A 12,131-nucleotide genomic window follows, 5' to 3' on the forward strand; every position below is an offset into this window, starting at 1 on the left:
TTTCAAAATGGAAAAATAATTATTTGCAGAATTTTTCATCCTGCAATTAAAAAGCAGGTATAAGGGAAAAATGGCTAAAACTGCTCTGTTTGCTTCTTATGCCTTCTGGTTTTCCTTTAAAAACAAAATAAAATCAGGCCACATGCTCTTCTAAATGGAATTGCAAATTATGATACAAAATCAAAAGAGTTTTATAGCACTCAAACGGGATTTATAGTACAAAATAAAAACTTATGTATTCTGAAAGATTACCCAATCTATTGTGATAATGATTATCTAAATCATTTTAACACCATATGTACCTGGTACTGCATTCTGGGAACATTTACAGGTGCAATTTATTACAACACACTGATCAACATAAAACAATAATCCAAATTACACAGCATGAAGTTGTAAAAAATAGGCAAAGAGCATTCTGTTAGCAGGCACCTCCTTCTCACTTTAACTTCTACAACAGTACGCAATTAGCTGCACGCGTGCCCTAGCTTTCAGAAACAAAAGCTACAAACTCCCCCCATCTGATTTTCGTACCTGGCCAAACCTGCTCTGTCCTTATTAAGGATATGACTAAGATTTTAAAGCAACGCTAAGGACTTCCACTTGTACTATGTTGTGCTTTTCTAGAGGTTCACAGTTAAAATAACCTTGCAGGCAGAGAAACCCTTGACAGGAAGGGCGGAACTCCTGCCCCCCGGCACCTCCAGCCCCGGGCCAGGGAAGCGCGCAGGCCGCGCCGGGGCTTCCTCCACTCTGCTGCCAGGGTCTCCCCGCCGGGCGGCACAGCCGCGGCCCGCGGACACCGGCTACCCCAGCACGGCGGGCGCAGACCTGTTTCCGAAGGAGGCGTAAGACGGGGACTTTCGGGTTAAATGCGGCTAGTTTTAATAAATAACTCTGGGATTAAGTCCAGGCCTCCTCTCCAATGAGTACATCCCCTTTCACTGCAAACATCTTCCGACTCCGTACCGTGCTCGCAGCGCTGCTTGCCGTGAACAGTCACGTCTTGCCAGGCTCCAGATAAAAGCTACCGAGCCTGACGCGCAAAAATGTTACTAACATCTCTCGCCCCTTCCTTCACTGGAAATGCTATTTACGCCCTTATCCACTCGAACCGCTCGGGGCTCCATTTCTGGGCGTACCGCGCTTCCACGGGAGTACCGAGCTCCACGGCACACCGGAATAACTGCAAAGGCCCCCCCCCGAAGGCCGAATAAACCCCAAAGCCTGCAACACACCTACCGGCTACGGCTCTGGGAACCATCCTATGCAACCATCGCGTGTCATGTGCCAGCAGTTTATTAAAGGATCAACCAAACGCTATGAGCAGCAGCATCATACATGCCCTCCTTCCCCTCCCAACAAAAAGCACACAGGCACACGTATCCCCCCCGAAAGTAAAGGCCATGGAGGGGGAGGGGAGTCATCCTAAGGGTGTCTGCCGTGAGGAGCGAGTCGTGCTCGAAGGCATCCCCCGGGGCAGGGAGCTCGGGCCACCTCCCGCCGCCGCCGCCCGGGGAAGGCAGGCCTGGCTCCCGCTACCCCGCAGCCTGCGCCGGCCGCAGGCTCTCCGATCAAACGACTTGGCACTCACAGCTCCGCCGCGTACGGAGGAAGCCCGGCCACGTCTCGGCCCCCCGTCCCCTTCGGTAGGCGCCCACCCCCGCGCTCCATCCCCAGCAGGTGGGTTACTCCCAGGTCAGTCCCCCGGGCTGCGGCGCCCAGCAGCCCGCTCGCTCGCCCGCCTGCGGTAGAGGTGGCCAGCGCCGCCCGGCCCCCCACACACGCTCTCCGCCGCGGCGCCGGCAGCCGGAGCGCCGCCCCCACGTCCCTGTCCTCGGGCCTGGCCCGAGGCCTCGGCTACCGCACGCACGGCGGAGCGGCGGCTCCCTGCGCAGCGTCGCCGCCACCACGGGAGACGGCCACCGGAGCAGCCCGCGAGGCAGCCTGACAGCGCGCACCGAGCCGCAGCCGCCTCCCGCCTCTCTCCCCGCCTTCCCTCGGCGCCGTCCCCGGACGCGGCCCGTTACCTGTGAGGACTCCAACGCGGATTTGGTGGTCGTGGTTCGTCAGGATCATCCCCTCCGACGCCATGTTTCCCGGCGCAGCCACCGCACTGACAGGCAGCGGTGGGGGCGCAAAGGGGGCGGAGAAAAAGCGAGTGGGGCGGGGCCAGGAGGCGGGGCCAACCCTGGGAGGGGCGAGGCGAGGCGACCGGCACTCTGGCGGAGCCGGGAAGCTGGCCGAGGGGTAGCGGAGCGCTGGGCAGCTCCGCGGAGCCGGCCCGCCTGCCCGGGCTGCCTCACCCGCCACGGCCCAGCCAGTGCACCGGCTGAATCTCCGCCGCTGCCCGTCTGCCTTCACCCCCGGCCTGGCACAGCATCACCCTCTACTGCCGCTGAGTATCCCTCGGCACCGCAGAGTATCCCTGGGCACCACTGAATACCCCTCGGTACCGCTGCACACCAACACTTTTTCTTTACATTTTTCGCCTGGAACAGCTCCTTCCCTCAGGTGACGGCATTGCTGTACAAGGGCTGGTGCCAGATCCAGGACGCTGGTACCAAACCGCACCCCAAGGCAAGAGCAGGGCAGGACTGCCTGGCCCAGCCGAGGTGCAGATTTAGGTTGGCTAAACCAGTTGTGAAAAGACACGGTCAGTAGCTCTTCTGTCATCTGGCTGGATTTGAGTGTGGAGCCAAGTTGCTCTTGGTCCCCACAATCCAAAGTTGTTTTCATCATCTGATGACGCTGGTTAACTATTCAATTCTTCAGACCTCTGATAATGGGAAAAACTAGACAGCAACGATGGGAATCACCCTTTCTTTTGGTTAGGATGAAATATAGAGATACAGAATTTTCCCAACAACTTTTGAGTCGCCAGGGCTCAGCAGAGTGTTTTTACATTCTTCCTTTCTCCTCTTCTGAGATTAAAACTGTTGTTACACAGCCTTCAGATAAAGCTAGTATCATAACAGTTATCTTTGTCTTACTTGAACTATATGATCTGGCAAACTGTCTGGAAGCAAATATTTAAACTAATTTTGAATGAATATGTAGGCAAATGTCTTCCACATTTAATAGCAACATCATCAACTGCGAATGATAACCCATTGTCAAAGTTCAAGCCCTCTGACTCCGGCCACTATTTACATTTTCAGATACTCCTGTTCAGATTTCAATACTATTGTGCTAATAGCAGACTCTAGATTATTCTGCTTTTGACTGTGTACCAACAAGAAATTATCGAATGCATATGGAATTTGCATAGACATTAAGGAACCATTTCAGGAGTTTCCTCTTTAGCATATCATTTTCTTAGATGGACTACTAGCACAAAAAAAAAAAGGCCTGAAGGAATCTCCTGTGTCTCAGGGAAAGCCACACTAGTAGCACTTTGCTGGGGTGGTGCACCAGCACACGATATCGGTATTTCTATATTGGCACAGCAGTTGCAGTGTGTGCAGCCATAGAGACTGAGAATTCAGGCTCCAGAGATCTCTGGTTATGCAATGGTATAATACAACATATGTGGGTGGGTGTAAGCCTGAACCCAAAACAGCATGATTACTGAAGATATACTGCATCACTGGTGCTCATACTGCTGTTCCCTCACGGGTTCAGTCACTATGTGTTGAATATTCTGCTGTAGACAAGGCAAAAATATTTTTTTTCTCAAACATATCTGAAATTATCTAAAGTACAAGCAAGTAGCTTGACATTTTGTAGCTTCCTGCAGAGGATTCTCACACCCTACACTAAAAACAGTATTGTTTATTCAGAGCATCTCACAGTCTCCCTGTGTAGCCTGTTGATTTGTTGCTCTTGTGGATGGCAAGAAAGAGGGGCAGAATTGAGATTTCACTGGCAACATTAGCTTCCTAGCTTATAAGTGCCTACTAGTGGAATTTGTGTGGGATTTTTTGCATAAAAATGTAGTAAAGAATTGTATTAATGTAATGAAATAGTATAAGTTTACAGACTTTAAAAAGACTGAGTCAAGAAGAAGCTGAAATCAATAGGAGGGATTTTATTTTTGTAATATGAAAGTACTTGTGAACTAGGTTGTTTATATAATGGGAGATCCACAGTAGCTCAAGAGAAGGTTGTAAATGGGATGATGTCCTGCAGTCACATTTTTGACAGAGTAAGGAAACACATGTGTGTGCGAGGAAGAAACCTTTTCTTGCTGGGAGACATTCTAGGCAATAGCTGGCAGTCCATACCAAAGTTCACATTCAGTGTCCGGAGAAAAACAAGTTTTCCTCATCAGAGTCTATAATCTACTGATAGTGACATTTTGTCCTGGTCGTGTCGGTGCTGAAGTATAACTCAACTTAGTATACCTCTCAGGAAATTTTTCACATTAGTTTGTTTGGCAGCCGTTAATTATTAATATCTGCCCATTAACAAAGCACTGCCCTTCCATCAAGCTGGCTCTTCCAGACATGTTTGTTACATGTAGTCTTAGTCCACTAACCGACATAGTAGGCTTTCGTATTTTATTATGAGCACTATAAAACAACATCTTTTAATCACTCATTTGGGTGAAACAGTCTGAGCCTACAGGGACCCCTTGTTCAGTTACCTGTAGAAATCTTGATGAAAAACAGAGAGAGACTTCAGTATGATTATGGGAGGATACCAGTTTGTTCTGTTGATTACAGTGTGGGCAAGGATGATTTAAAAACTCATTGAAAGTTATCAGAGACACTTCATATGTAGAATAGGTATTCAATATAACTTCTTTAATTTTGTTGTCATACAGGTCAGATTTTTTTTTCAGTCGTTCCTTAAATGTGATTTCTTAACTCTATTCTTTTTTTTATTTTTAATTGGTTGGCTAGCTGGATCAGCAGTGGGACACAGCTCTTCAACTGTGTGCCATTGGTACAGATCCAGCTGAAGTCATTAAATAGCTGGCTTAATGAATCATTAATGGAATTCAGAACATTTTATTTCTATGCCACTGGTGCAAATCCAAGTAAGGTCAAGAGACCAGCTGGCTAAGTGGTTCAGTAATAGGAAACAGACTTCTACCTCCAGCTTATTGGTGAGAGTCTATAAAGAGTCACAAAACTTTAAGTTTTGAGACATTACAATACAAAGCTTTTGCAATGCAGCCATTTGTTTAAAGTCAGTCTGTTATGCATTATTAGTTTCTGATATGTTTTAATAGTCTGTATTGATCTATACATTTTGAAAAAGAATAGTATAAACATTTTCTGTGTAGCCACTGATATAGCACAATACTCATCACTCTAAAAGAAAGTACAGAAGGTGATTTCTCCCAACAATCCCTTTCTTTTGGCAAGTATTCAGGGAAAAGATGGAATGCGTGCCATGTTTTAGCTATATAAGGCTAGTAAACCATCTGAATTTCTCAGTGGCCCATGCCATAGTCCATCCTTGCCACACCATATTTGCCAGAGGCCTCCCAAGAATCCTTTCTGGGTTTACACCTCCAGTCAGGACCAGGAACACAGCTTCAGTGACTGTCCTAACTGTTACTGGGAGGGAAAATATGCTTTGCTTAGGGTAGAACTGCATTATTCTCTGGCCCACACCGATGTTTGCAAGGTCAGATTTGTCTATTAAGCCAATAGCCTATGACTCTGAGATTACAAAATGGGACAAGATGTTCACTCTTCCAGTTGGTAACAAACAGTATCACGACTGACTTAGCTCATGTCTAATTGCAATATGGGCATTTGCGGCAATGACAGGCGTGTGGAAAACTCTGAAGGAAAGGTGGCCCTGACAGACATATATACGGCTTCTTTCCCTCACTGCCTCCTCCTACTCAGCTACCTACTGTGGTGTAACTTTTGAAATGGCACCATATGCTCAAGGATACAACCTCACATATATTCTCAGAAAAAACAACATCTGGAAGAGTAAAGTTTACTGAACTTATATGGTATGACATTGATGGCTCTGTGATAGTGACAGCCATGTCACATCTCCAATCCAGTTCCCTTGCAGCCCTTTATTTTTTTAATCTCATACTCTGGTCAGATCATAAAAGCAAAAGCTCTTCCTTCCCCATCATCTTGCCCAAGAAAAAGGTCGTAGTAAAACCATATATTCTAATTAGTTAGTGCACAAAGCAGGTCTATTCAGTTTGTCTCTTATTTGGCTGAGATTTCAGATGTTGCTCTTTTGCTGCTCAGTTGAAAAAATGTTTATGTCTCCATGAGTCTTTGGAAATGAACATTCTGTAGGTTTCTGTCCCGAGTATGTTGGACCAATGTGTTTTGCTGCATCATGCAGACATGCATATTCCTGTCCAGGCTTTCCCAGACAGGATTCAAGAAGTGCCAGGCAGGGAATTTCCAAATTGGAAGTATACCCTCAGCTTGGTATCAGGGGTTTGAACCCTTCACTGAAGAGCAGTGGAGGTCCTGCAGATCCTGTGCAAAGGATTGTCTTTTGGTTCATCATCATTGTCCTTTTGTCCATCATCCATTGAGTTGGTTCTACTACAAGCCTTATTTCTCTGTACCACCCTAAAGAAGATGCACCAGATATTTTGCTGTAGTTATTCTAATTTGCCAAAGCAGACTTTTCTTGAAGAACAGTACACTAAAAAAACGCTTCCGTTCCTTCAGAATTATTTGGAAATGGTAGCAGCCAGAAGGAATCTTTAGGGACTCCCGCAAGGATAAGAAGCTTGATGGTCCCCAGTATAAATTCTTCTGGGTCAATGCAGCCCTTACTGACAATCCTTCGGTGCACAACCCATCCAATAGCAGAACCAAGGTCTTCAAAATAGATATGCAGTATGTGTGACATCCAACTACAAATGCAGTTCAGTCGATTCACTACTAGTATGGGTGCCTGATAAAAATAAATGAGTCTTAGTGTGACTCCACAAGTGGTGTTGACACATTCAATTGTCTGTGCTTCGTTTGCTGCAAAACAGTAGCTATTTTAGAAAAGCAGTTGATGAGTTTAGCATACACAAAGAGCAGACAGATTTAAAAGACATCTTACTGGAACATTCTATTTTTGAGATTTCACTTTGACAAAACTGTCTCATTAAGGACTTGGATATGAAAAGCAGGAAAGTGCTTTTGGATCTCATGTAAACTAAATTCAGAATTCTGATGAGCTGAATCAGTTCTTTCCATACATTATTTTTCTTTATCTGTATTTCCCCGTGTTTCCATGTAAGAGATGAAATAAAAGTTTCAGAAATTTTGGTTTTGATTAGTAAGCAAGACAACACCTAACTGGCAGAAAGAGGAAAGAGAAGCTATTTGTTTGTTGTGACCCATAGACTATGCCTACTGAACTAGTCATGTGCGCTGTCTTTGATGCCTCATCAGTGATGGTGTGAGCAGATTTGGTCTTTGTTCATTTCTATGAGTTTTCCTGGTTTTCTGCTCCTCAAGAACAGAATCAGTACCTTATTTGCTGTTTCTGCGTATGCATCTTTTCACTGTGAACCAGTAAAAGAGGCTTTGCCACCTATGTGCATATAAGATTACCAGATGACACAAATTACATAACACATTTATGAGCCCTGATATGTAGTCATATTAAATGCAAGAAGTTTTTAATACACGGCCTCTGTGTTTTATAAGGGCTTTATATATATTTGGTTTAGACAATGCTAAGAATTATTGGATATGCTTTGTAATAGCTTTAATCTTGTTCCAGAACTCTTTGTTATCCCAGCTTCATCTCAGATACTTCTTTAACTCCCAATATAGTCAGGCTGTTGGTATCAAAAAGCTACCTCTTCCACTGTTAATTGAAGTTCAAGCAGAAAAACAAGCTTTCCAGGAACAGACCTTTCTTTATGTCTGTTAATTTCCATGACAGTCTTTAGTCCTGTATAGGCTCAACTTCCATCCATCCTTCTTCACTGCTTATTTAAAATGCTAATGTAACAACTATTGCCTTAGTATCCAAGTATATCACAATCAATGTATTTATCCTGACAAGGTTTGAAAGATTAGCCACTATTACTCTGGTTTTAGAGAGAGCGGGGTAGCAGAGCTTCTGGCTGCATTACAACCAACTTGCTGGTGAATGCTGTGGTATTATGGTTTCTTGATTAAGGACCTGTCACAGTCTCCTTAGCTCCTGCTGAAGCAGCATATGGGTGCACACTTGGGTCTCACCTCAATGGAAAGACAAACCTGGACAGGGCATCCAGCTGGGACCTGAGAGTTCAAACATACTTCAGCTCTCCAGTCAAATACTGACTTGCAATCTGGATTTAAACCTACACCTCTGACTGTGCTAGGCAGCAAGCTGTCAGCTCTTATGGATGGGATAAGGCTTTCAAGTCCCTCTTGTTAATACAGGATTTGTACTTTGAGTAAATAAATAATTATTAAGCCAGAGGGTCAATAACCAAGCGCGACAGACTATTTGTGATATTAAAGAACTTAGTTGGGAAAAGGGAGACCAATTGTAACCACAACATTTATTCTAAAACTGGAATAGCGACTGGAAATGGTTTTGTGTCCAGGTCCCTTCTTCTAAGTAAAGGAATAGCATTCATGACCTATTTTTTTTCCTTTCTCCCACACTTAACCAAAATTCCTCTTTTCCCTTTTTACTCCGCCTGTTAATACTGAAGTTTTAAGTCTAACCTGTATAAATAAATTTACTCACATTAAATCTCATTGTCATTAATGAAGACCGTTAAATAAATGAAGTTAAGCATTCTCACAGAATCAATCCCAACCGGGAAAAAAAAAAAAAAAAGATTTTTTTGTTTACTGGCCAAACAGAAAAACGTTTTAACAGATTACTTGACCAATGCAGCAGAAGTTTCTGGGCAAAATAAGAAATACTAAAAATTATTTTGTCCTGAACATTCTGTTCAACCCCAAATGAAATATTATTTCTCTGTTTGATTTTAATTTAGATCTTATTTGGTTGACTTTTATTAAGCCATACCGGCAATTCCAAAGAGAAAAATAATTATGCTGAAGAGAAAAATCAAGTTGCAGGCGCATTACTGCATCATCCTACTCAGCTCTTCTTGCCCCCACACCCTCTGTCCACACCTGATCCTTACTCCTCTCTGGCACTGCACTCACTAGACGCCTCCATCAGCCAATGCATTTCACTCCTATGGCAGAAATCTGTGCAGGATTTTAATACAGTCTGGCAGGAAACTCACACACAGATGGGTCTGAGGGGTGCCAGAGACAGCACAGCAATTAGTGTGGGTGGGAGGCAGGAGTCAGTGAAAACTCAGAAAGGTGAAGAAGGACCTTCTTCTTTGGTCTGTTTTATTGGCTTGTCACACCTTATGGATTGGCATCCCAAAAGAGACCAATTCTGAAAAAAAAAAGGTGGTAAGGTGGTATTTCTGACTGCACTGACAGTTTGCATGGTCAAATTCTTGTTCCTTTGAGCCAATTTTATTAGAAAAGCTGATATTTTACCACTCTATACAAACCTCGTCTCATATTTAAATACAATATTCTAATTTTTTTCTGTTTTTCTGTGTGTGCAATTACTCACAAAATTTGAAACCCAGGGATCACTTGAAATTATATTTTACAGCAAGTAACTTATTCTCCAAGAAGTTTAATTGAGAAACAGGAGAGACAAGAAGTTAGTTAACAATGTATACATTGTCACTTTTTGCTTGTATGTTTTGAAATACTTAGAAATTAATTAAGATCTATTACCCGTCTTTTAAAGATGAGTAAACTGGGTTGAAACCACATGTGTCCAGAAACCTTCAACCCCAGCACAGTAGCTGTTTGGGCAGGCTGACTCTTACAAGCCACTTACAGAATTTCAGAACTACAGATATGGTAGCCCCTCAATATAATTATAGATGCACATAGTCAAAGGATCTGGAACAAACATCTTGCATATAAATGATTTTTGTAATGCCTCCCTATATGGTACTAATAGTCAGCTTTATTTTACAATTCTCTTCATGTCTACCATTCTCTGTAGTACACCTAAACTTCCGAGGCTGAATATTGTGCCATGCTCGGGCATGGGCTCACCACTATACTGTGTAAAGGGCTGTTCATCTAAGATGGAAGCATACTGATTAAATGTATATCCAGTAGCTGCTGCTCATTTTACGGAATTACTTGAGTGAGAAAACAAGGTAATTTTTATTCCGTCAGTTTTCCAGTAACTCTGTCTAGAATAGATGGCATTAAGATATTCTTGAAGTAACTTTAATCTGTGTTTAAAATTTATGACTTAACAGTACAAAAACACTTTTAGCAAACTCATAACTACTAAAAATACCTTTGTATGATTTACATTCTTTTCCTAGGATATTGGTTAATCTGTTCACTGTGCCTCAGTAAAACATTGTAACCAGTTGCAGACTAGCAATGACAAATTGGTATCAGATAACACCATTTTTCTTGTATTCTGTTAACTGCTGTTAGCTTGATTTCTTCATGTTCAAACACATAATTTTTTCAATGTGTAGCTCACAGGTAGGCAATACATTGGTATTACACCTTGGGGCTATGGCGGTCCCGCAGTCCATCTTCAGTGTTGAAGACCGAGGTGAAGAAAGCATTAAATATCTCAGCTTTGTCTGTGTCCCTGTTTTTAAGGTGACCATGCTCATCAAGAAATGGGCCAATGTTATTTTTTGTTTGCCTTTTGCCATAACCATACTGTTAAAAACCCTTTTTATTGTCCTTCACAGTACTCTCCAGCTTCAATTCTAATTCAATTCAATTCTAATTAAGCTTTGGCTGCACAAACTTCCTCCCTACAGTGGCAAGTAGCATCTCTGCAGCCCTCCCATGACACCTGACCTTGCTTCCACTTACCATATATTAGCTTGGTGCAAAAGTAATTGTGGTTTTGGACCATGAATTTTTAATCATTAGAACTAGGCTCAAACACATCTCTGTTAATCAAAATAGGAACCATTACAATTAATTTTTTTTTTTTTCCAATGAGAAATAACTATGTTTATTCCTGTAGCGTAAAAATCCATGCTTCAGGATTTGACGAACTCTTGGAAAGCATTTTCTGCATACTGCTGGTTGTGGAAGTGTTTACCCTGCAAAAAGTTGTTGAGATGCTTGAAGAAGTGGTCATTAGTTGGCGAGAGGTCAGGTGAGTGTGGCAGATGAGGCAAAACTTCATAGCCCAATTTGTTCAACTTTTGAAGTTGGCTGTGCGACGTGTGGTTGAGTGTTGTCATGGAGAAGAATTGAGCCCTTTTTGTCGACCAATGCCGGCTGCAGGCGTTGCAGTTTTCAGTGCATCTCATCGATTTGCTGAGTATCCTTCTCAGATGTAATGGTTTTCACTGGGATTCAGAAAGCTGTAGTGCATCGGAGCAGCAGCAGACCACTAAACAGTGACCATGACCTTTTTTGGCTTTGGGAAGTGCTTTGGAGGTTCTTCTCAGTCCAGCCACAGAACTGGTTGTTGCTGATTGTCATATCAAATCCACTTTTCACCACACATCACAATCCAATTGAAAAATGGTTTGTTGTTGTTGTTGCATCAGGATAAGAGAAGATGACACTTCAAAACAATGAATTTTTTTATTTTCAGTCAGATCCTGAGGCACCCACTTATTGAGCTTTTTCACCTTTCCAATTTGCTTCAAATGCCAAACAACTGTAGAGTGGTCGATGTCGAGTTCTTTGGCAACTTCTCGTGTAGTTGTAAGAGGATCAGCTTCGATGGTTACTCTCAATTGGTCATTGTCAACTTCCAATGTCCAGCAGCCACCTTCCTCATCTTCAAGGCCCTCGTTTCCTTTGTGCAACTTCTTGAACCACCACTGCACTGTACGTTCATTAGCAGTTCATGGGCACATGGGTTGTTGACATTGCGAGTTGTCTCGGTCGCTTTACAACCCATTTTGAACTCAAATAAGAAAGTCACTCAAATGCACTTTTTGTTTAACATCATTTCCATAGTCTATAATAAATATGAAATAATCATCAAGTAATAAGTCAGTAGCAAAAATCATAAAGTGAGAGATGTGCATTCAAATGATGTATAATACAACCACATTTATTTTAGAATATATTCCAATATCAAATGGCAAATTTCAGCAATGCAAAAACTGCAATTACTTTTGCACAAACCTAATACTTTCTTTTTTTGCCATAGTTCAAGAGGAAGATCCCTGCTCAACCAAGCTGGCTTTT

The 12,131-nt window shown here is 43.0% G+C and overlaps 1 protein-coding gene across 10 annotated transcripts in view; it reads right to left on the reverse strand.

The window, feature by feature from the left end:
- GPHN (gephyrin) overlaps nucleotides 1-2,140 on the reverse strand; it is a 293,554-nt gene extending 291,414 nt beyond the window's left edge. For all 10 annotated transcript variants that reach the window (XR_011739363.1, XR_011739362.1, XM_071809320.1 and 7 more), the window contains exon 1: nucleotides 2,031-2,140. Coding sequence is in view for 8 of the 10 variants with exons in the window: in XM_071809320.1 (XP_071665421.1) it covers nucleotides 2,031-2,094 (64 nt within the window). In the remaining 2 variants the exon portion in view is untranslated. The remainder of the gene's footprint in view (nucleotides 1-2,030) is intronic.
- Nucleotides 2,141-12,131: the final 9,991 nt, after the last annotated feature.

Source organism: Patagioenas fasciata, chromosome 5 (assembly GCF_037038585.1).
Source record: "Patagioenas fasciata isolate bPatFas1 chromosome 5, bPatFas1.hap1, whole genome shotgun sequence".
NCBI lineage: Eukaryota > Metazoa > Chordata > Aves > Columbiformes > Columbidae > Patagioenas > Patagioenas fasciata.